General features: G+C 39.4%; 1 protein-coding gene and 1 long non-coding RNA gene across 2 annotated transcripts in view; both read left to right on the top strand.

Annotated features, from left to right (window-relative positions):
* The first annotated feature begins 9,278 nt into the window (after positions 1–9,278).
* Positions 9,279–11,239, top strand: LOC143131778 (uncharacterized). The gene is made up of 2 exons (XR_012988207.1): positions 9,279–9,476; positions 10,172–11,239. It is a non-coding gene; the product is annotated as an uncharacterized LOC143131778 (long non-coding RNA).
* A 13,186-nt stretch (positions 11,240–24,425) lies between these two features.
* gnal (guanine nucleotide binding protein (G protein), alpha activating activity polypeptide, olfactory type) overlaps positions 24,426–26,424 on the top strand; it is a 46,154-nt gene continuing 44,155 nt past the window's right edge. Inside the window, exon 1 of the mRNA XM_076291030.1 lies at positions 24,426–25,297. Within this exon, the coding sequence (XP_076147145.1) occupies positions 24,850–25,297 (448 nt within the window). The 5' untranslated portion in view covers positions 24,426–24,849. The remainder of the gene's footprint in view (positions 25,298–26,424) is intronic.

Raw genomic sequence — 26,424 nt, 5'->3', positions numbered from 1 at the left:
TTTTATTCTTTTGCTCTTTTGCATTGTTCTATGCTGTTCTGTGGTGCTTTCTGCCTCTTGGTTGCGCATGTATGTTTTCGTGACGTTCCATAGAAATCCATGTATAGGCCTAGAATTTTTTTAAATTTGTTTGATGTGATTTCCTGTAATCTGGTGCATTTTGGGGATGGCCAATACTAAATTCAATCAGATTCATAGCCTACATCCTGATTTGTTATTATTGAGGCAATGATTCCATGCAAAGGCTTGGGCTATTATTAGCCAATTTCAATCGGACAATTTGACCGGAGAGATTTAATTTTGTCGGACATTTCATTTCATTTTCCGGCCAATGTCCGGTAATTACCGGACAACGGAAACCCTGCCACACACACAAACTCACAATAAAGTATCTATCTATCTATCTACGCACATGCACAGACACATAAAACACACACATGCAGGCAAGCACACACACGCATAGGCTAACCATGCAATAGTTGAAATACTCCCGGAACACAAAGAAAACTAAACAAAATATATTCAAAAATGTATGTTTTATTCCAAACAATAAGCCAACAGTCATGAAAGGGCATAAGGTAAAATCTCACTATCTCCTAGCTGTGCGATATGTCCTATTACAACCCATTGATTCGATTTGTCTTCTTGCCGTCCACTACGCTATTTTGCTGTGGCGCAAACAAAACATGACGTCACATGCAAAGGGTGAATAAGGAAAGCGAGCTAGAGTCCGAACAGGCTCAGAGCAAAGGGCCACCGCAGGTGTCCTGCTAGCTAATGTCCAATCTTTGGAAAACAAGTTACACTGCGTTCCAAATTATTATGCAAATTACATTTTTCTCAGATTTTCCTAAATAGTTGATGCAAATGACAGTCAGTATAATTTTCAAGTCATCAACCGTTAGAGTATAATTCAAATTTTATTGAACAAACCAACCAATGATAACAGTATTTTTTTCAAAAATAAAAAAATCAAAATGCACTGTTCTAAACAGAGTTTCAAGACATTTTATAGGTTGTAAAGAACTAAAAATGGTCATTTGTTGAATTTGCAGCATTAGGAGCTGATAGGCTCAAAAGTTATTTCAATCAAAAACATCTTAACAGGCCAAGTTACATGTTAACATAGGACCCCTTCATTGATATCACCTTCACAATTCTTACATCCATTTAACTTGTGAGTTCTTGGAGAGTTTCTGCTTTAATGTCTTTGCAGAATAGCCTCCCAGAGCTGCCAGAATGTCAGAATAGCCTCCCAGAGCTGCTGCTTGGATGTGAACTGCCTCCCACCCTCATAGATCTTTTGCTTGATGATGCTCCAAAGGTTCTCAATAGGGTTGAGGTCAGGGGAAGATGGGGGCCCATATTTATGCCCATAGCAGAGGTATTCTTTGCAGCATGAGAGGGTGCATTGTCATGCATAAAAATGATTTTGCTACGGAAGGCACGGTTCTTCTTTTTGTAGGGAAAGTGGTCAGTCAGAAACTCTACATACTTTGCCGAGGTCATTTTCACAAATACTGTAGTCAACGAGTTGCCTGAAGATCATGCTAAAACATCCTCCATTGTGAAATGTTTAATAGATATAATTGTAGATCATAGCCTACATCTGTAACATTGACTTGCCGTTGCTGAAAGCCTACCTTACAAATTGTAGCTGGGTTAAATTTTAGACTCTGGCTCCAAATCCCTGTCCCATTCAATTACATAATTTAAACAACAACGGAAGCGGAGCGCATACAAAGTCCTCGCATATTCATGGGTTTCATCAGGTCCCTTTCCACAGGTGTATACAATCATGCACCTTGATTATGAATGCAGACTGCATGGTGCTTGATTAATACACCTGTGTAAAGGGACCTGATGAAACCCATGAATAGGCCTACGGTCCTCACACGCATAGGCCTACCGCGCACACGCATTAAATGAGCGCACATCACTACCCCCAGTTGTAGGCTATGCCTCTTTATTTGATCGCAATAAAATTACGATCGGCCAGTGGTTCCATAATATCATTAAATTGTGCCGCAAGTTATCAACGTATGACAGAAGCACGGACATAGCTTGTAACTTTTCTTTTTCTTTCTGCCAGTGGTTCCAGGCTACCATTCAATTGTGCCAAATCATCCTACGTGTGACAGAAGCACGGGCATAGCCTGTAACTTCGCTGCTCCGTGGACTAGCAATCTAGCCCTAACGCTGCAGATAATAGACAGAAAGCATATGCCCTGGGAACAGAACACAGATGCATGTCCACATAGTGACCTGGTGAATATACAGGGTTGCCATATATTGCATATATGCATCTGGCGTGACACTCATGCTATTAGCATTAATCTCACGCTCTCACGCACACAGAAGAAATGTCACGCCAAATCCATTCTTCTTCTTTTTTCAATGCGTTCATTTTCTGTTGATGACTAGAATAGACCACAGCATTGTTTCTAAATGACAGGAGACGAGTTTAAGGCATAAATAGGGTTTTTAGACCAACGGCAGGTACAAGGGCGTCGGAGGCCATTTCAAACCTGGGTGGGACAAAGTAGCGGGGGTTGGAGGGTTCTCCCCCAGGATTTTTTTTTACTGAATAGGCTAGACATGGTTTCCTTTATTCTGGTGCATTCTAACAGGTGGCCTTTAAGGGCGATACCTTTTTTCGTGCAACGTGACAGAAGCACGTGGGCATAGCCTGTAACCAAGGATGAGTATAGCCTATTTCTAGGCCTATTTAAAATATGTATTTCAAATACAAAATACTATTTTGTCATTTGTATTTTATTGAGATGATGAAAATGCCTTCGTATTTTGTATCAAAATACTTCAGTGTTGTGTATTTTTGTATTTTCAAAATACTGTGAAATACTTTCTGTGAAACACTGTGATGACATCTACAGTAGACCTATCTAACTATCTATAAAGCACGTCTCGGTCTCTGTCTGTCTGTGGCACCCTCGCATGGTCAAGCCCCTGTGATACAGCTCTCGGCCACTAGGGAATTTTCACACTTGCTATGGGCATGTATATTGCACTAGTCATCACAACACAAAACGCCCGGTGCAGCAGATTGGATTGATTTTTTCTTTTTTTGTATTTACATTGATAGAGGTTGTGCACACACCAGTTTCAGCTGTATACACAATTATTCAACTGTGATGAAACTCACCATAAGTCATGCAGTTAAATAACTTAAAAGGTTTACATTTCTAAATAAATCATCCATTTGGATTGTTTGTCTTTGAGTTATTGTCAGTGATCCATAGTGGGCAAACAAGTATACTTAAGGAAGGGTTCCTTGAGTTACCGAACATTTCTCAGATTTATATTGGAATGTCTGACATGAGGGGTCAGTAGCCTACTGTATCTGTTGACTGATTATGGAAGGAGTCTTGCTTTCAGATGTTTTTCCAGGTAGTGTACAGGTGAAGGGATAGACGAAAAACACTTTTAGAAAGAAGTATTTAGTAGTATTTTGAAAATACAAAAAGCATTTATTTTGATAGGCTACATTTTTTGGCTGCTGTATTTTGTAGCTTATTTTGATACATTTTTAATCTGGGTATTTGGTATTTTATTTGGAAATACATTTTGATGTATTTGTGCCCATCCCTGCCTGTAACTTCGCTGCTTCGCGGACTATGCCAATCGCTGCAGATAATAGACAGAGAAAGTATATGCTCTGGGAACAGAACACAGATGCATGTACACTGTAGTGACCTGGTGAATATACAGGGTTGCCAACTGCATCTGGCGTGACACTCAAGCTATCAGCATCAATCTCACGCTCTCACGCACACAGAAGAAATGTCAAGCCAAATCCATTCTTCTTATTTTTTCAATGCGTTCATTTTCTGTTGATGACTAGAATAGACCACAGCATTGTTTCTAAATGACAGGAGACGAGTTTAAGGCATAAATAGGGTTTTTAGACCAACGGCAGGTACTGTACAAGGGCGTCGGAGGCCATTTCAAACCTGGGTGGGACAAAGTAGCGGGGGTCAGGGGGTTCTTTAATCTGGTGCATTCTAACAGGTGGCCTTATTGAAGGGCGATACCTTTTTTCGTGCGACGTGACAGAAGCACGGGCATAGCCTGTAACTTCGCTGCTCCGTGGACTAGAAATATCCTCGTAGAGGAGCCCCTAACCATGGGCGGATTATGAACTTTCGGGCCCCTGGGCCCAGATGTATTATAGCCCCCCACTTATTGTCGTAGATGTGGGAGGGGGGTTTAAAATAATTTTTTTATTTGTTTGATGCGATTTCCTGTATTCTGGTGGATTTTGGGGATGGCCAATACTAAATTCAATCAGATTCATAGCCTACATCCTGATTTGTTGATATTGAGGCAATGATTCCATGCAAAGGCTTGGGCTTCAGGGCCCCCTGACCCCTTGGGCCCCTGGGCCTGGGCCCGGTAGGCCCGTGCAGTAATCCATCCCTGGGCCTAGGCTACTATTTTTTTGGTTAGATTTAGGAGAGGGAGAGACAATTCAGGGAGGCAGCAATCACTGCAGGGTTGGCTGCGAGAAAGCACACCAGCAGGTGAGACAGAGACTTTGCACTGTGATAAAGATGACATGACACTGTGTAGACGAATTGATTAATTAATCAGACTCATATTTTAGCCTACTAATGGCAATGTTTCATAATTACATTACATTTAAGATGAGGAGCAGTCACAAGCCTCCAGACTCAATCTATCAGCTTTTTTTTCTGCTCGTCATTCTATTGTGACATCAATGGAACCCCAGTAAAATCATTATTTGATTGGTCAACAGCTCCTTTTCGCATGCGAAATTTCGCATGAAATGAGACCGTTGCGAACAAGTTTTTAATCGCAACGAATGTCGTCCTCGGTGTGTACGGGCCTTATGTGAGGAAAATGTGGACAAGGAGGAGGCACAGAGGCCTAAGGTAGGCCTAACTGATGATCACCAAATATGAGATGAGAGGATCATGCTAGAAAGTACAGGGTTAAAGAGCTGCATGCTAAATCATTGTAATCTAAAAAAACATAGGCTATTTTAGAGGTCATTTCAAAGATCTTGCCTGAGCAGAACATAAATACTGGGCATTAAAATAATAATGATAAGTTAAGGTGATTGAGTGCTGTATTTCAGTGTTTTACTTCTTTGTGTATATATATTTTGAAAAATACACTGTTATTCTCAGTCCTGCATGTAGCCCGTGAGTTTTTTTTTTTTTTTGGGGGGGGGGGGGTGCCCTTTTTTCAGGTCAGAGCAACTGCCCCTCAAAATTCCTGTGCACGTCCCTGCTTACAGCTAATCTATGAGCTCGCCATTACCTTGGAAAACCTTTTTCCTTGTGTCTCTGGTTCTTGACCCCTATGGAACATCACCTGCACTGTGATCACATTTCCTTTTTAGGGAAGGTACATTGGGGTTATTAATCAGTGGCGTGCAGTTATTTTTAGACCTGGTTTATGATTTCCTTAAGATACACGTATGACTGTTCAAGTGATGTGCTGATAACAAGACTAAGGTGGAACACTCACTGGAGATGAACGTTACTCCCTAGATAGCACCTTCTTTATGATACTGCAATGTCCTTGTTACAACCCATACACCAAAAGACACACAGTAAGATCAGAGTTCAAAAATGCTGAATTTCAGCATGCAAATAGGGAACAACTCTACAGAGTTTAGTAGCCCTAAAAATCTATTTTTGTCCTCAGGCGCTGCCTCTTCCTTTCAACAACCCAACTTGACACCAATTTGTTGTTATCTTGTCCATGAGTATGCTCTTGGAGAAAGCTCCTCCTCTCACCACTCCTTGGTTACACAATGGACAGTGAAAAAAAAAACTAGTGAGTTGACAGAATGTTATCAATATCGCCACTGACTAAAGTTCAACCGCAAGTCAAGCAATCTTCTCTTATCATGAACTGGAGCTGTCAAACTTGTAATAACTTTGTATTGTCCAGAGCCAATATGGCGTTGAGCCAACATATAATAAAATAACTGGGGAACAAACCCTACAGTGAACTTGGAGCTTCAGCTACATGCTCCAAACTGATAGGAGGAGGTGTGTTACATCATGTACTGACTGAGCATGTTGTTGCCAGACAGCTCTGCCATGCCTGAAAAGCTGATTTTTGACTAAATCCCATTACCCATCCTCTATAAAGGACCTGGTTAACTGACTACCAAATTATGTTACTACATTTGAAGAGTGTAGGCATAATGTGTTCCACAAAGAAAAACTTCAATTTAGTGTTTAAATCTATCTGTAATCTTCAATGAATCATAGAGTGATTAAGATAGCTGCCTGTATGTTTAGACACTAAATGTCGTGAGAGGAAGAGAGGTGATTGGGACTCCCTTCTTTTTCCACTGGATGAACTCGGACCTCAAGTCCATTTTCAAAATAGTTTGCCTCTTTAAACCCATTATGAAAGCGTTCAAAGAAACAAGCATTCACTCCTTGTCACCTTCCGAATTTTTTTCTGCACATTAAAGTGGTGTGTGTGTGTGTGTGTGTACAATTGTTAAATCTGGTGGGTGTTTGCTTAGATGACCTCTCTGCTCGATCTGAAATGCTCTCATTTTCGAGGCTATGCAATTATTTACTCAACCAAAGCTCTTTAATGCTGTTAGTAGGCCTAACTTTTTTTTTTCCTCACCAGTCAACTGCAACCATGGGCATACAGTAGATTTGTGTGGGGACCTCCTATTGTGTTCATTTTATGTTTACTAGTTTTGTGTTCCCAGTCAAAAATTTATATTTATCTTTATAAATATTATTTATAAATGTATAACTTGTTATAAATCCATAATAACACACATATTATCGGGTGAACAAAGCTTTTCGAAGTTGAAACTTAGCTATTAAAAACTATTTGCGTACCTCCATGTCATAGGAGAGATGGGCTCGCCCTATTCTATTAATTGAAAAAGACGTTACCTGCAAGATGGCCTATGATTTGCTGAGTTTGTGGCAAAGAAAGCAAGAAAGCTATCTGAGTCAGGATAGATATGGTGAGTCAATGTTATTTATTTGTCCAATGTTACAGACCAGTATCCGTATAGGCCTAGTGCACATCTTAGTTTGAATGTCATGTGTGTTTCTGCTCATTGACAAATAGGGTTCAGTGCAATGATTCATGCCCAATTAATGTCCCTGTTAAAGTGTAAAGTGTTTGTCTACACTAGTTTGGTTTTCATGTATGCGATTTTGTGATGTAGCCTATGCCAAATATTCATGTGACTCAGTTATTGTTGTCATACAATTTCCCCTGTAAAAACACGCTGGCATGCATGCACTGACAAGGCTACGTAAAGTAGGCTATGGCATGATTTCATGCACCTAAGTGAAAAGGGCCTCGCACTCGCAAGTTCGCACAAGACCCCCCCCCCAGACCTACACTCTTAAAAGGAATGTGTTGAAAACAACACTTGGCGTTGTTTTTAACACATCTCTGTGTCCAGATAGGTTTGTGTTGGTGCAGCAACAGCTGAACTCCTCAACGCGAGCAGCGGGAGAAACGCGACGCGACAGACCCACAATTCAGTTCGGCAACGGATCACGTGAGCCCATTTAAAGTGAATAGAATGGGATGCGTCTCCAGCAACGCGATGCACGCAGCTGTGTGTGGGAGCCATTATAGCCTCTACACAAAGGTAAGAACGCGCCTTAATGTAGGTGTACTTTGTTTATTTATTTGTGTACCGTCTTCCAGCAGGCAGACCTCAGCTAAAGTGTAGGTTATCTAAGAGAGACCTTTTGCAGGCTAGCTGCATGTTTTAGCGAGTTAACTAAAGTTTGTTGTCTGAGCTGTCAGCCAGCCAGCCAGCCAGCCTGTTGTTGCACTACTTTAGTGACAAACAGTATGGTTTATGATTACCAAAGATCCTTTATCATCCGTTTCTGGTGTGGCCTACTTTGGCCGCGCAGGTTAGACACCAAAGCAACGTTTCAAGTTGGAAATCAAACACATGACACGCACAAACAGGCAGCGCACTTTTAAACATTTTATTAGTAGCCTACCATAAGCTGCCATAAGCTATGGTTCGCATTAGCTGCTAGATGTAATGCAAAGTAGCCTAACACTGCAGGATAATTCTTCAACTATGATACTTTTCTTGTCCTTGGAAGAAATAAGAAAAACGAAAAAATATTTACTACTTTTTTGTTTTTGGTGGTGGAAATGACATGGTGACGTGGTGGAAATGGCATTGCCCTAAAAACACAGTTTATTTGCATCATAGTAGGCCTACTAAAGAATCTAGTAGAAAAAAACATCATAATTACATAACATATGTTTTAAATCTTACAGTAATGCTTTTAAATTTGTCTATGTATGTCATTGTCATCTCCACCACACTTTGTCATTTCCATCACAACACATATTTTAAGTTAACTCATTAAGTGCTTTTCCTTCCTATGCGTTGAGTGCCAAAAACGTAATATTACGTTTTTAGCTTTTTTTTTTAATTACGAAACTAGACACTCTTAACACACCTTATATGTGATTTTGGGAACTCTGTGATTAATGGAAATGAAATATATGACGATCGAAAACTCATGAAAACGCACAATCTGTACATTTTATCTGGACATTTTATCATAACTCGGTTGCCGCTTTGGGTCGAAACAGTGACCCATTTTCGTGGGTCTAGGTGGCAGTCTCGCCAGGTCTCGCTGATCACTTCCCGGAAAGTTTACACAAGTAACAGGCAACACTTCATATTTCATGAAGTTATATCTCCATTTCTAGAAAAAAAACAGCGATTTTGATGAAAACTAGCCACTGTTTAGCTTGGGATTTCTCAGGAACAGAGGCGTGTAGAAATACACGGTTTGCACCCACCGAGAGCTTGTCTCACCTTTTAAACGAGCCATTGTATGTGTTCATAGCTATAACACAGAATATGCTGTGGCTGTACAAAAATCATCAACAATGGTCTAGATTGCTGGCACTAGGACAAAGCTCCCGAAAACAGCTTGTCATTCAATGAGTTAAACATGTACAAATAATACAACATACAACATTTCTGGAAAATTATAAAATTTAATATTTTGGCTGATATGTGTAATATTTAATAAAATACATTTGGAACAGTAGATGTTATTTTTGCTTGAAAACACACGTTTTGTTGTGTTTTGGATATGGAAAGCCGTTCAAGACAAAACGTCTGTCAAAATAACGCCTCCACGTGTAGATTTTTTACTTCTTCAGGAGTAAAAAATAGACGTCTGAGTGTCAGACGTCAAATTTTTACGTGTGCCACGCGTAAAAACTTTGCGTCTGACGTCAGAGGTAAAAAAATGACGTCTGGGTGATTTGCTGCAATGCCAGAGCCTTTGTGCCAGAGTAGACACAGCATTGGCTGCTGGAAACAGGAAATGCAGCCGCTATAGTTGCAGCAGAAGAAACAAGATGCCAGAGCAATGTGCAGCATATTCCTGCTCAAATCGGACCATCGCAAACAGGGCTCGGGGGATTACTTTTCACAAGTAAGATTTTACATTATCGTACTATTGGTTGTATTTTGTGAATGCAATATTACCAGAGAGTTGAAAAGGAGCAAGGATCTTTGTTATTGTATGTAAATCGTAGCCAGCTAGCTAGGCTACTTGCTAAGTGTTCAGGTGTTCACCCGGCTATGAACTGAGACTTGATGAGTCATATTCCATAACACTGACTTACATTACAACTGACACAAGAATGCTATTGTAGAAATTAATCAAATATTACTAATATAACATTGGCCGGCGAATTTTACACAAGTTGCACAGACTGTAGCCTATTATCGGGCAGTTGCTACTTGTAGCTTAGCTAGTAATAAGTGTGTTGGTGGTAGCTTCACTATTTCCTGAATAAAGTAACTTTTCAATAGCTTAACTTCTTTATATGAAGTAGCTTGGCCAAACAAGCTACACTTTTGTCATGTGAAATTAGCACAATTTAAAGTAGCTTCCTATGTAGTGAACTAGCCTACTGCTGTGTTTGTGTTACTAAGCTTGCTACATTTGACTGGGGAGGTAGTTTTGTGTAGTGTTTTTCATGGCAGAGTAACTGATAGTTTCGCTCACTACAATTCAAAAGTAGCTTGCCCAACACTGTATTATTCACATGTAATTCACCCTAACAAAAATAAGATGCATCTCAAATCCCTTTTTATTCATTTATTTATTTTATATCTCCCCAGAACAACTGCCTTGCTCAAGGACTACCACAAATGAGCTGAACGGTCTCCTCACACCCCTGGAACTGAGGAAGTTGCAGCTCTACATTGCAGTACTGCAGGGCATCTGCTACAATGTGACTGAATATTTGATTTATGAGCTCCACCTTCATCACCTTTTTGGTATGGCAACTGCTCTGCCCATGACCGGAAAGCACTGCAGAGGGTGTGAAAACTGCCCAACGCATCACCGGTTCCTCACTCCCCTCCATTGAGGCCATCCAGGGCAAGCGATGCTTGCGTAAGGCGCGCAGCATCATCAAAGACTGTTCTCACCCCAACCACAGACTGTTCACCCCACTCCCCTCAGGGAGGCGTTACAGGTCTCTCTGCACCCGTAACCACGTAGCCTACTTGGAATAGCCTACCCCTCAGGTGTCTGAATGGCTGATCTCATTTAAATATTTATGGAACCTTTCTGTATAAGTATATATACACTCTTTTGATCCCGTGAGGGAAATTTGGTCTCTGCATTTATCCAAATCTGTGAATTAGTGAAACACACTAATTAGTGAAACACACACACTAACCCCGAGCAGTGAGCTACCTGCTACAGCAGCGCTCGGGGAGCAGTGAGGGGGTTAGGTGTCTTGCTCTAGGGCACTTCAGCTGTGGATGTGGGCATGGAAGAGCAGTGCTCAACCACTTCCCCTGCCCACATTTTTCCTACTGATCGAGTGTGAGATCAGCCATTCAGACACCTGAGGGGTAGGCTATTCCAAGTAGGCTATGTGGTTGAGTGACAAACCTGAGTAAATTGACTCAGAGTAGAAGATACAGGAAACATGGTTGTGTGTATTTTAATATTCATAGTGGCTTAACAGTAATAGAATATTCTGATACTGTATATCATATAAAGTGATGACATCCCAGATCAAAACTGGGAACATAATCCATAATGTTTGACAGCATAGACAAAAACTGGTTTGATACAAGTTGTAATGAGTTAAATGTAGTTGTAATTCCATACACATTTTCAAGTGTTTTCATATTTAAGTTCAGTGCCATCAAAAATAAAGTTTGATAAACAGACATTGGTTTGGAATAAGTAAAGGAAATGGTGTAACTGGGTTCAATATCTGTTAGAAAAGTTCCATAAACATTGAAAAGTGCAAGTTTGTAGGTTTGTTTCTGATCGTTAAAAAACAGACATTGGTTTTTGGCATAAGTAAGTGTAACAGTTCATTAATACAAGACAAAAAGGCCAGCATGTGTTATTCACAGTTCACAGGTTCCAGCCCCAATGAAGAGATCAAATAAAGAGGAATTAAGAAACATTTTAGAAACGGCTGAGATCAGCCCTGTTCAATGCAATCAGTAAAGGATCTGGGAGTGTCTTCACAGGCTCAGTGAGACAGAGGTTACTGTCATGCTGGTGACAGTACATGCACAACTGGTGCATGTAATTTTGTATGTTCCCAGTCTACCTTGCTAAAATTGCTTAGATACACTTAGACTGAGAACAAAAGTGCTACAGACAGCAGGTGGCAGTACATAATGAAACTGGGTAAACTCAGTCATCCAGACAGTGGGAAAATGGGAGACAGAGTGGCGAATGCAGGTGATTAGATTAGATTAGATTCAACTTTATTGTCATTGTGCAGAGTCCAAGTACAGAGACAACAAAATGCAGTTTGTGTCTAACTAGAAGTGCAAAAAAGCAGAAAAGTGCGATGTGATACAAAGTAGTTGGTGCATAGAAAGACAAAAGATATAGTGCAGTGTAGACAGTTGAAAGTAATTGTAGTGAATAATTACTTAATATTAATCTTAGACTGGCGAACTTCAGGAAAACTCAGGAATCAGGTTTATTCTGTTACAAGCTGAGAGGGTACAAAAAAGGTCTATGGTCTATGTAGGCCTATCCCAGGCCTGAAAGGCCTAGGTTGGCCTGTAGCCAACTCCTCTCTTCCGCTCTACATCCTTAGTCTGACAATCCAAAATCTGATCTGACAAACATTGCAGTTTAGTTACTTTTAAATGTTTTAAACAAAGAACAAAATGGCGCCAAGAACAAGCCCACTTGATTGGTACTCCAGTTGGCATCAGACACACCTACTCACACCCACTTCACACCTATATGAATAGCATGAGGAGAGATATCTTATATATCAGAAATATCACTTATAGAATGTTCCAAACATTCTCACAATCACATCATTACAATCCTTGTAATGAGACTATCAAAATGATACCAGACATGAATACATTTACATTTCATGATACATGGATACATTATATCAAGGTAGCATCCTTTGTCTTGTGTAAGTGATAGGCCTTAAACCAGCACATTAGCATTCCATTGGGGGAGGGGATGGGGTCTTTGTTTAAAACCATGAAGGGTTACATGGCTAACTAAAAGTAGTCTTGAAGTTAAATTATTATCCATAAATTTTATTGCTATCACAGTGTACAGTTGTTTTCAGAAGGTGGTTTAGAGTAGTATAAATTAAATATAACTATGTGCAGTGTATTAGCAGTAACCTTAGAAGAGCAGAATAAATATGGCCATGTAATATAAACAACATGTACAGATATGTGCAATGTAGTGGCAGTACCATTATTGTAGTAGTAAGAAAAATATTAGATATATGCAGTGTATTATGCAGTGAATATATTACAGACAAACTGAATAAATATGGATATTTAGTATAAACCATATAAACAGATATGTACAGTATGTTCAGCTATGTGCAGTGTGGTAACAGTACCATTGTAGTGCAGAAACAGTAACATTATAATAGTATTAAGAATAAGTGTATGTGCAGGATGAAGAGCAGTAGAATATGGCTATGGATAAGTTTGTAAATAAATGGGATAGGCATGGGTGGGATAGGGTAGTCCAGTTGTGAGGGGGTGGGGTGGGGGATGTCCGTCTCCTTGTTGTCCCTGTCAAGGCTGCCATGGTCGTATAGTATATAGTATAAGTATATACTCTACGACCATGGCAGCCTTGAGTCACCATGGTCGTGGACACCTCAACAAGCACAGACAAGGAGGCATCAGGCGGGGGCGGGGGGTGATGGGGGCTTAAGTTCGTTGGATGTCACCGGGATGCAGAGCTAGAGTTTAGTAGGGTGACAATCGCAGGAAAGAAGCTTCCTCTGAACCTGCTGGTTCAGGTGCGGAGAGACCTGTAAAGCCTCCCTGAGGAGAGTGGGGTGAACAGTCTGTGGTTGGGGTGAGAACAGTCTTTGATGATGCTGCGCACCTTACGCAAGCATCGCTTGCCCTGGATGGCCTCGATGGAGGGGAGTGAGGAACCGGTGATGTGTTGGGCAGTTTTCACACCCTCTGCAGTGCCTTCCGGTCATGGGCAGAGCAGTTGCCATACCAAAAAGGTGATGAAGGTGGAGCTCATAAATCAAATATTCAGTCACATTGTAGCAGATGCCCTGCAGTACTGCAATGTAGAGCTGCAACTTCCTCAGTTCCAGGGGTGTGAGGAGACCGTTCAGCTCATTTGTGGTAGTCCTTGAGCAAGGCAGTTGTTCTGGGGAGATATAAAATAAATAAATGAATAAAAAGGGATTTGAGATGCATCTTATTTTTGTTAGGGTGAATTACATGTGAATAATACAGTGTTGGGCAAGCTACTTTTGAATTGTAGTGAGCGAAACTATCAGTTACTCTGCCATGAAAAACACTACACAAAACTACCTCCCCAGTCAAATGTAGCAAGCTTAGTAACACAAACACAGCAGTAGGCTAGTTCACTACATAGGAAGCTACTTTAAATTGTGCTAATTTCACATGACAAAAGTGTAGCTTGTTTGGCCAAGCTACTTCATATAAAGAAGTTAAGCTATTGAAAAGTTACTTTATTCAGGAAATAGTGAAGCTACCACCAACACACTTATTACTAGCTAAGCTACAAGTAGCAACTGCCCGATAATAGGCTACAGTCTGTGCAACTTGTGTAAAATTCGCCGGCCAATGTTATATTAGTAATATTTGATTAATTTCTACAATAGCATTCTTGTGTCAGTTGTAATGTAAGTCAGTGTTATGGAATATGACTCATCAAGTCTCAGTTCATAGCCGGGTGAACACCTGAACACCTAGCAAGTAGCCTAGCTAGCTGGCTACGATTTACATACAATAACAAAGATCCTTGCTCCTTTTCAACTCTCTGGTAATATTGCATTCACAAAATACAACCAATAGTACGATAATGTAAAATCTTACTTGTGAAAAGTAATCCCCCGAGCCCTGTTTGCGATGGTCCGCCGATTTGAGCAGGAATATGCTGCACATTGCTCTGGCATCTTGTTTCTTCTGCTGCAACTAGCACTATAGCGGCTGCATTTCCTGTTTCCAGCAGCCAATGCTGTGTCTACTCTGGCACAAAGGCTCTGGCATTGCAGCAAATCACCCAGACATAATTTTTTTACCTCTGACGTCAGACGCAAAGTTTTTACGCGTGGCACACGTAAAAATTTGACGTCTGACGCTCAGACGTCTATTTTTTACTCCTGAAGAAGTAAAAAATCTACACGTAGAGGCGTTATTTTGACAGACGTTTTGTCTTGAACGGCTTTCCATATTTGGAAACGTGTGATTAGGCAGTCGGGGCCTACTGGTTAGGGCTTCGGACTTGTAACCGGAGGGTTGCTGGTTCGAACCCCGACCAGTAGGAACGGCTGAATTGCCCTTGAGCAAGGGCTCCCCGAGCGTGGCTGTAGCAGACAGCTCACTGCATCGGGATTAGTGTGTGCTTCACCTCACTGTGTGTTCACTGTGTACTGAGTGTGTATTAGGTCAATTTTCTAGAAAGAGTAGATAATTAACATGCAACATTTTTTTTACTGAAAGATGTTAAATTTTCTAAAAATTACCTGGTCAAAGAGTACCATAGTTGAAGAATAACCCTGCAGCAATAGCATATGTCTTATATTCAGTGGTGGAGGAAGTACTGAATCTCAGTACTTAAGTAAAAGTACAAATACACAGAGAAATATTTAGCCTATAGTAAAAGTAAAAGTACCACAATGACAACCCTACTTAAGTAAAAGTAAAAAGTACCTGCTTTTAAATGTAGGCTACTTTAAGTATTAAAAGTAAAAGTATTTGCATAATGATTTATTCTCTTAATATCTATATTCTAAAACAAAAATAGTATGGGCTGTGGCATTTTAATTAAGCTTGTTTTAGGTTAGGCTATATTCGACTAGATAGTTTTAAGCTAATGCAATTGTGCTTACCATCTGTGGCCCAGTTTACATTCTGACCTACAATTCTAGAGACTGTAATTCTGGTTATCTACTAGGGTGATCTGCTGAGTATATCATTCAGCAAAACACGACAGCCTGAAGTTTAATGGGGTAGACCAGGGAAACGTCGGGTGGATCGTAATGCCAATTCTGCTGATTGAACAGAGAAGTTGCTGAGAAAGGTGTCTTTATGATTAGGTTCAGTTTCACTTGCGCAGACACACATAGACATTGAATGAGTGCTCACATTTCTACCCCCCCCCCCCCCCCCCAATTGTAGACTATGCCTCTTTATTTGATCACACACAATTAAGAAATATTTCCTAATCTGGAAAATGCTACGTTTTTTTCGGCCAGCGGTTCTATAATAGTATACCATTCATTTGTGCCGCAAATGATCAGACGTGTGACAGAAGCATGGGCATAGCCTGTAACTTCGCTGATCCGCGGATAGCAATCTCATCGGAGAGGAGGCCCTAACACTGCAAATAACAGACAGATAAAGGCACAGAACACAGTTGCATGTCCAGTGTAGCCATGGGTCTGGTGAATATAGCCTACCGAATGCAGATGGCTACAAGCTCACGCTTTGCCTGGTCTAGACTAGAAACTTATGTTTCAAAGATTTAGAAGCTGGGCACGTAGCGCTCCAGAATCTGTGGTAGCAACCCCGCCCCCTGGTAAAACTACAGAAGCGTATTAGGGCCACATGAAGAGAAAATATTTTTGAAAATTCCGAGATAAAAGTCAAAATTTTCGAGATAAAAGTCAAAATTTTCGAGAATCAAAGTCAAAATTTTCGAGAAACAAAGTCAGAAATAATTTCTGAGATTAAAGTCAGAATTTCTGAGTAAAAAAGTCAACATTTTCGAGATAAAAGTAACAAATTTTGAGATAAAAGTCAAAATCTTTGAGAAACAAAGTCAGAAATAATTTCTGAGATTAAAGTCAGAATTTCTGACTTTAAAGTCAAAATTTCTGACTTTAATCTCAGAAATTATTTCTGACTTTGTTTCTCGAAAATGTTGACTTTTATCTCGAAAATGTTGACTTTTCTTCTCGAAAATTTTGACTTTTATCTCAGAAATTATTTCTGACTTTGTTTCTCAAAGATTTTGACTTTTATCTCAAAAATTTTGCCTTTTATCTCGAAAATTTTGACTTTTTTTCTCAGAAATTCTGACTTTAATCTCAGAAAATATTTCTGACTTTGTTTCTCGAAAATTTTGACTTTTATCTCGAAAATTTTGACTTTTATCTCAGAATTTTCAAAAATATTTTCTCTTCATGTGGCCCTAATACGCTTCCGTATAAAACAAACGTGTTTGTCAGAGAGAAAAAAAATCTGATCATAAAATGTATCATAAAAAGGAACGATGCTGTTGTAGAAATGTAGCGGAGTAGTACAGATAATTGCTGTAAAATGTAACGAAGTAAAAGTCAAAAGTATGCACTATAAATTCTACTTAAGTAAAGTACAAATACGTGGAATATTTACTTAAGTAACGAAGTATTTGTACTTCGTTACATTCCACCACCGCTTATATTAACGTCAATTCCAGTTTTGTTAACACGGATAGGAAGCCAAGTTGTAGCTCTGAACTTACTGACAATAGCCTAAGAATGATCAATGGCAACATCCGACTCTGATAGGCCTGCCTATACACAGAGATGAAGAGACTGACTTTTGTTCAAAAAAGTGAAATAATACTGTTCATAATATTTTTCCCCTCAGGACCAGATGGCTGTGTGACATGTTTTCAGTTCTGTGCAAGGAACCACCATCACACCATGTAAGTGATAACTTACTTGTCCTCCATTTACTAGTATCACAATGTAGCCAACGTGTAGCCTATATTATTATAAGTTATAGTGATATTTTGTAAGCATTTATTTACCAATGAGATTTACACAAAGGCTAGGGTTGAGTGATGTTTTTGTATCAAAGAAGGGATGACACCTTAGACTTATTTTATGTGGCATTTTCAAAATGTGTTGGCTATGCAGGTCATGTGACACCTCTTCCGAGACACAGGCTCAGTTACTTTGCCATTATTAGTTAAATCACAGTCAGTTTTCAAGGGTCAGCCCATTACCATGCATACACCACTCACGCATTTGCTCATTCCAGTCTATTAATGCACTGAACATTCATCTCTCACGATTTCATAGAAAGACAGAGCAGGAGGTTGCATATCAGGAGCGTGAAGGAGTTCATCTTGTATTTATGTCACCTATACTATAGTCTTGTTTAATATATGCATAGGATTAATATTCTGCTGATTTGTCTTCCCATTACCCCACAATCCCTCTGTCAAGACATCAATGTCAACAGCAGAAGGAAAATTACTCTGCAGGCCCTTCCCATCTTCCTGTGGGAAGATGGAGTTTTTAAGACCTGGAATGTAAGTTTTTGATTAAATTGTGTGTCCTCTTTCACTCTTTCTTCTTTTTTTACTTTGTCTTCTCTATATATCTCTATTTCTATTCAGCCCTCTCTGATACTACCTTGCAGCCAAAAGACAACCACAACCATCTTCCTAGCCACCAGAATAGCAATTAAATCATACTACAGTCATTCACCAAGAATGTCATATTTGGGAATTTTACCTGAACTTTTCATTCACTGGTATTTCATATTATATTAAATACACATGTAGTGTTTTTCATTGACTACTCTACTCATTAACTAATTACTGTCATGTTCTTCAGGCAGAAGAAATTAACCTGCCAGACTTCGATGACTCCGATGCAGCTGTAGCTATTCTCACTGTCTCGGGTGATACAGACTCCCTTGTCAGGGTCCCCGCGGATCCTTAAAAAGTCTTAAAGTCTTAAATACAACTTTCGGTTTTTAAGACCTAAAAAACTCTTAAATTGTCTGAAATGTCTTGAATTTTCAAAAGGGAGGTATTACATTTTCGTATGGGACCGCCGAGCGACTGAAATGTCTCCATCCGGTTTCGTGTATTTTTTTTATCCGCAATTACATTTTGGGGGAAGCATTTGTTCTGTGCGGGTGTCATCTGCATTCTGTAGATCAAGAAGTAGAAGGCTACTGGAGGAAGTGTAGTGGTTGCAAAGCGAAGATGTTTTTAACGTGTGTATCACTAAAGGTGTGAAAAGGGCAAGAAAAAATATGCCTGTCTCTTATCCAAATTTCAGAGGTAAGCAAACTGAGTTTATTTGCGTTTAGCCTCCACTATATCCCTGAACCTAAGGGATTGACATTTTCATTAAAGCCGTTATTTTAGAGTGCATTACACCTGGTCGGCAAGATTGGGCTTGAGGAAGCTTTGGTGTTGAAGATGTTGATTGGAAGTTGTTTATTATTTTTGCCCCTGCAGAGGGCGAAAATAATTGGCTTATTGGTTGATATGGGGGTGTGTGATTGTGATAGTAATAAGCAGAGAGTGGCATTGACTATTTCTTTTAATCTCCTGTTGCTATGTCACTTTTCAAGTGCAGGCCTTTCAGCAGAAGTCAGATTTCACCCGCTCAATGTGAGGCACTCAGCGGCAGCTCAGCCTAAGCAGAGTGTAGGCCTAGTGGTAATTCTGTGATCACGGTAAGATGGACTGCAGTAGTGGGTTTTTTAAAAAGGCATTCAGAACATGTTTGATTTATGTCAACAGCCACAAGCGTACAGTACATGGAAGCTCTTGATCGCGCATGCCAATAACGTCTATAAAAACAATATATTTATGGAATAAAACTAGACAGGTACCTCAGATTAGCATTACTGTTTATTGTTAATCTGCAATTATCTGCAGCCAGCGGAGGGCATTTATAGCCTACAGTGCACCTGGACAATATTGTGCGTCTGCCCTCCACCTTCATCAAACATGTTCTGAATGCCTTTTTTAAAAACCCACTACTGCATGGCGCAGTCCACCTTACCGTGATCACAGAACTGATAGTGTACCCACCTCTTATTTTACCACTACACCCCCTGTTTAGGTTGAGCTGCCGCTGAGTGCCTCTAATTGAGCGGGCGAAATATCATTTCTCCAGACAGGCCTGGACTTGAAAAGTGACATAGCAACAGGAGATAGAGAAAATGGTCAATGTCATTCTCTGCTTATTATTGTCACAATCACACACACCCATATCAACCAATTAGCCAATTGTTTTTTTCCCCACGAAACAACTTCCAGTCAACATCTTCAACACCAAAGCATCCTCAAGCCCAAGCTTGCCGACCAAAGGCGTAATGCACTCTAAAATGAATGAAAATTATGTCAATCCCTTAGCAGCATAGCGTTTCATAAACCATGGAAGTGGAGACTGCTGGTCAAATTATGCCCGGTGCTTCTTTCACTTCTGTCTGATAATTTGCTGCGCAATTTATGAAGGAACCACGGACTGACAGAAAAAAAGTTTTCGCAATCAGGAGGAAATACACGTAAAGTTCATCTGTTTACATCTCTCCAGCGTGTGTTGCTGGCCTAGCCTACCCAACAGGGAAGTGAATAGGCTTGCTTGTCAGCCTTTCCCAGTACTTTGCAAACCGCATAGCAGTTTTTTCAGCAGAAATAATATTCTAATAAAAATAATATGCGAGGAGGACCTGTCTCTTAATTAATAGGGGATTTCACTTTTCCCATACATTTTTTTTAAAACAAGTCAATGGTTTTACAATGTTTCAGTCAAGCTTTGGTTGGTTTAGATACAACAGAATGTATGCAAAATGTAAAGTAGCCTAATGGATTAACTTTGATCTGCTGTGCTGCATATGGCACAATAAATGCACATAGTAAATTACATAAAGTAGGCCTATTAAAATATTTAAATAGCTTTAGTCTACATTTGAAAAAAAATATTGAAGATAATCCAGTCCAGTACACATGTCTTTGGCAAGTAGCCTAGGCTACTACAGACACAGGTGAGAAACAGTCAGCCTCAGCCAGTAGCACAACCAGATATGTACAGCCAGCTTCAAAAGCAATGAGTCCAGACCCTAAAATTGGCCATTTATAGCTGTGAAGGTGATTCACACACAATTAATTTTCTTTCCCCAAAAATCTATATTTGGTAACTTCTGTAGACATCCAAAATGGGATGGGTGTTAAAGTTAGTAAAAAAAACATTGCATAAAACAGTGTTGTCATGTTTATCTTTTTTGGCGTGGTATAGTCTTATTTTTTCCATTTAAATGTCTTGAAAAGGTCTTAAAAGTCTTTAAATTTGCACTTGAAAAAGTGCAGATACTCTGCTTGTGAAGTTTGGTCCTGCTATCCATTCTATAGTTCTTGACGGAGATATTGTTGTGTGTGATGTAGCAGAGTTGACAGAGACGTTAATTTTGCTATTTGGCTTAATGCACTTCATCTCGATTATCCAAAGCAATTGTCCTACATATTTAATTTCATTCAAAAAATTATAATGGGTTTGGAAGACCTGAAGCGGTTACCTCCTAGACTGCTGCTTAGCCTTGAAAATAAATTGCTGATGATGGATGAGTAAGCAGTCTGTTTTCCAAATCTCATGGTTGGTACTGCCAGCATGTTAATACTTAAGCAAGCAATGGAGCTTTTCGCTTTTATTTATGTTGGCCTATTATTTTGTTATTACAGTGCATGAAAATGCACTGTACTGTTCCAAGGCTTTTTTACAGTGCATGAAAATGCACTGTACTGTTCTTCCTAGGCTTCTTATTACAGTGCATGAAAATGCAATATTTCACTGTTAAACAATTTAACCCTTTAAACTACTGAACTTTTTAACTGTTCAGCCATTGTAACTGTTACTTGTCATCAACTATGACTCCTACCCACTGTAGCTAGTTAGCATGGTTAGTATAGTTAGCATGTTAGCATTGCTAACATTTTTAGCAAAACTGCTGAAAATTATTAAATAAGTTAGCTAAGTAATATGGTTAGCATAGTTAGCATGTTAGCATTGTTAGCATAGTTATTATTTTTAGCAAAACTGCTAAAAATGATTAGCTAAGTAATATGGCTAGCATAGTTGGCATGTTAGCATTTCTAACATTGTTAACATTTTTAGCAAAACTGCTAAAAATGATTAGCTAAGTTAGCTAAGTAACATGGTTAGCATAGTTAGCAAAACTGCTAAAAATGATTAGCTAAGTAACATAGTTAACATGTTAGTTAGCATAGTTAACATAACTGCTAAAAATGATTAGCTAAGTAACATGGTTAACATAGTTAGCATGTTAGCATGCTAGTTAGCATAACTACTAAAAATGATTAGCTAAGTTAACACATGGTTAGCATAATTAACATTGTTAACATAGTTAACGGCATTAGCATTATTAAAAACATTTTTTAAAAACTGCTAGAAAACATTAGCTAAATTAACTAAGTAACTTGGTTAACATTATTATCTTTGTTAACATAGTTAGCATAACTGCTAGCAAACATTAGAGCCATTCCAACTGTCAGTTATCGTCAACTATCTACCTAAATAATTTAACCATTTAAACTATCCACCTATTTAACTGTTCAGTCATTCCAACTATATTAAACCTCATCTATAGCAACCAATATAGTTTGTTTTTACTCTGTATGATATTTTACATCATATTTTTGCATTTTCATGCACTGGATTTCCTTCAGGAAATGCTTTTCTAGTTTGAGTATTATTACCTTTGTTGAAGTGGTAAAAGGTTGTTATTTCTTTGATTTTCTGTATTAACCGCATTGTTGGGATGTTGTTCTGTTAGAATTCTAATGGAATTCTTAAATAAATGGAATCTGCATTGAAATTGTCTTTTGAGTAGTTTTTTATTTGAATCATACAAATAAAATATTTTTGATTTTGAGGTACAGTATATAGTAAACCTAAATAGTCAAAAAAATTGTTTCAATAGAGTGAAGTCAACTTAAAAATATAAGAGACTGAAGTGACAATGTTTAGGTCTGAGAAACTGAATGAGTCATGGTGATAAAATGAATATATTATTAGGAGTGATAACTTAAAAACATCAACTCCATTTCCAGTGTCAATTTTGTTAGTTTTAACAATGGTTTTAAAATGATCAGGGCCCAGTTTCCCGATAACGACGGAGACACGCTCTTAAGAGGGTTTTCTACGATTCATCTTATGATCGTTCGTTTGGTTTTTCCGACTGTTTCCCGAACATGCTCGTAGCGTGAACGCGTGTCCACTGCTCTTAAGATGCTCTTAAGGGGAGCTGTCCACGTTAATAGTTCTGAAATATCCTCTGATTTGACGGTGATGTCAGGTGACTGCACGTCACAGCTAGGCCTACCATTTAAACTTCGGATCTACACATTAATTCACATCAATACGAAAATAGAAACACTTTGACATCTGCATGTAAGCATCCCAAGTAGGTTATATACCACACAGAGACATAAATAATTGTAATTATTTTAAGATTAGATTGTTGCACCATGCAATAATTTTTCGCGGTGTCACTTAAGAACACGTTTGAAGATAAGAAAGAAGTCGTAAGAAAGAGAGGAAATGTGTAGGCTTAGATTTTGATGCAGTAGGCCACATAAACCACATGTTGCTTTCTCTGCTTGTTACCTCATAGGCATAATAAAATATTCACTTAGCAAAGATAATGTCAAACTATTCTGGCAACGTCTCGTTTCATAACTTGGTTGCATCTTTGTCCGCTTTTCATCACATTATTATGACCATTAAATGTAGGCTATTTTGCACGCTAAAATCTGATTCATCACAGGTAAACACAATAAAGAATGGGAACGTAAATTGGATTATGTATTCTAAGTTGTAATTCCTCTGTATGTCCTGTTGGTGACCTCAGTGAGAAGTACTGTTAAGACGCTCTTAGCCGGTAACGAGTACTCTGGAGCACTCGTAGATCTACGAGTGTTTTCACGACGCTCTTAAGCTACGATGGTTTCGGGAAACAGTCGGCAAATCTTAAGATGTTCGTAAGAGGGACTTTACGACGCTCTTAGGCTTAAGATGCTTTTGGGGAACTGGGCCCAGGTTCATTGAACTTATCAACGATTTAAGTAGTGATTTACTTAAAATGTTTGTTTGTCAAATTATTATGTTTCAGTTTATCAACTTCCTAAAAAAATGAGTGTGAATAACTTCTAGTTTAGAGTAGTAATTACTTAAAATGTTTGTTTGTTGAAATTATTTGTTTTAATGTTGTTAATTTTCTCAAAGATTTGGAGTCTTAAGAGCTTGTCTGACTAATGTAACAATAACTTAAAACATCTATTTCTCACATTATTCTTTTTAATTTCATCCTTGTCCTTAAAGATTTTGAGCATTAAAAAAGTCTCATTTTAAGTAGAAATTACTTAAAATATTTTTTAACATAGCTAAATATTTTGAGGTAATCAGTTTCATCAAATATTTTGAGTTCATTGAACCTTTTGGGGTTTACAGTGTAAGTAATGCATCATAGAAAGGGTGCGCATCATACATTATTTATTTTCCTTTTTGTGTGTGTGTGTGGCTCAGACTAAACCTACGCCCTTGACTGCAACTGTGTCTCAAAATGCACTCTGCATAACATCAGTTGATATAACATTACCACTGACACATCGCCTATATTTCATGTTTGAGAAAAAAATCACCTAAACAAATGAATAATCTTGCCATAGGCTATTAAAGCGATTTGGCCAGGTTAGTCAATACAGGTCAAAAACACGAAACACACATGTTTTCATCCCATTACATTTTAGAATGTTCTTTGCTTGGAGTAGCACTCTGTATGTCTTACTTTGAGACAGCCCTGTTGGCCAAATTGGAATAACGTGTGACCAAGGTTCGACCACCAAAAGACTATTGGAATTACCCAGAAAGAACTGGCGCAAACCTGCTGAAGATGGCGCTACGTGACATGATGGTCCCCGTCTTTGATTGGTTTTTAAATCATGGTTGGGGATGTTATGTTAAGGGGCAGCGCACGCAAGTCTTAGCAGGTGGTTGTGTAGTAAAACGTGCAGTGGAGGACACACGCATTGATTTCCTGCGTAAGGGACCTCGCACGCACGCACGCGCGTTGGCTGACGATAACGTCCTGTTGTAATCTTTGTTCAATCAGCAAACTGTTCCCCTGTTGCAGTTGACGCGGCGCGCCTTCAGTCGCAGGACAGTTTCAGTCACTCCATATAACCTGGAAACGAAGACAGGGGATTTGTTTTCAGAGCGTTCGCCTCGGCTCTCGCTGTGTTCTTGGATTTCCCTCGAGTAAGGTGAAGTAGGGGCGGCAAAACGGGGTTTCCTCTCTCTAAAATTCATACGGAGCAAGACACGAATAGGAAAATGGAGAAAATGGCACACATTTTAGCAAATGGTCAACCATGAAGACATCAGGTGCCTTGGAATCACGGAGATCACCAGTTTGATGATGCCGCGATGAGTGAAGGTCAAGCGCTTCTGCCAAAAGATATAGAGCTGCGTTTTGATTGGGTGTTATAATTACGCGTTACGGGCACAGAACACATTATGGGGCTGTGTTATAGTCTGCGTCCTACTCTCTGGGGAGATCCCGGCGGTTACATGTCAGATTCCGAACAGCCAGCAGATTCGTCCTTACCCCTGCGCTCCGGGTCTTCAAATAATGAGGACAAGGAAGAGGATACCAACGACATGGTGGCACCCCGCGAGTGTCTGTTCTGCCGTGGGAATTCCCGCAAGAATCCTAATCGGGCTAAACTGCAGGGAGACATGACCGACGGCATGCCCGTTCAGAATGGCAATGGAGGAGGCGATGACCATGGCGGGAGGCTTCACTTGCAGAAGCACAGTCCCCACAAACGAAAAAACTTAGACAAACTGTTAGCGATGGAAAAGGCAGCCGCGAAAGAGGCAAAGAAAATCAGTATACGCATTGACCGAGAACTCAAGGAGCAGAAAAGGGAATACTGGCAAACATACCGACTTCTTTTACTTGGTATGTGTCCTTCCAGCACAGTGATTTGTGCCATAGGCTAGCTTTTCCAGTGAATCTTATAGCACATTACTTCAATTTCTGACCCTAATTACTTTCAAAAGTGCTACTGCCTTTGCTTTTGGACGTGAGTAGATTAGATGACACAGAAAAGAGCTGCTTGCCAATGATCTTTTACATAGTCTAAGGAATAGCCTCAGGATTGATGGGCACATGCTAGTTATCCTTTAGTCAGTGGCATGTACAGCAAAGTGCCCTGTCCAGTACCTGAGACTCCCCTAGTGTCTGTGTGATGTCATCCTTTAGATGTCAAGGCCAAAGTCATTTTTGCTCCTGGATAGTTACCAATAACATTAGTGTCAAATGCTATATAAGGTGATAATGATAACAAAAAGGTAGAAAACATCCTTAAAATAGAAATACAAAAATAACTTGCCTAATGACTATGACTAAAATGAGATGTTTAAGGCTACACACAGAATGCAGTTATTCTCATGCTTGTTTCGGTAGTCTATAGCTGGTGCCAATTTAATGCCTCTATGATATGAGTTAGTTAGTGAGTTAGTCATGGGTCTTGGCTCAAAAGTGAAGACAGGAACTGAAGTAGATCTAGAGACTATTACCTTCTTACCTCCATTTCAACAGGTGCCCACACTTTACAACCTTCTGGTTAATGTCTGTGTTTTATTGCAGGGGTCATCTGAACTACGATGTGATAAAATGTAGTCATTGTTCAACAAGTCTGATTGTAACGCATTATGTAATGGCTGCCCTGTGTAACATTAACCAAAAAACATGACAGTCAGAGCATCCTCAGTTCTATAACTCATGATGATACATTGCCTCAGTATGGGAGTGTATGATATGGGACATAATGCAGTGTGGATCCTGGAAATGCAACCTCCACTATCATTACATTCGATTTCACCAAGTACTTTATATTTATTAAAGAGAATTGTATTTGTTTTTAAATAATCCATCAGATATCTCCAGACCTGCCTGACAAATACACTATACTGGAATACAAGGATAGTTTCAGTTTTAGGAGCAGAATCCTGTCTTAATTAATTCAAGCTTTCCCTATACGTAGACCTAGACCTATACGACCACACTGAAAGCCCACTGAAGTA

This window comes from Alosa pseudoharengus, unplaced genomic scaffold (genome assembly GCF_046254945.1).
Source record: "Alosa pseudoharengus isolate Yale_2024_CS ecotype anadromous, Long Island Sound unplaced genomic scaffold, YU_APseudo_1.1 YU_APseudo_1.1_scf_18, whole genome shotgun sequence".
Classification (NCBI taxonomy): Eukaryota; Metazoa; Chordata; class Actinopteri; order Clupeiformes; family Clupeidae; genus Alosa; species Alosa pseudoharengus.
Note: the sequence above shows the minus strand (reverse complement) of the source record. Positions and strands in the feature narration are given on the sequence as shown.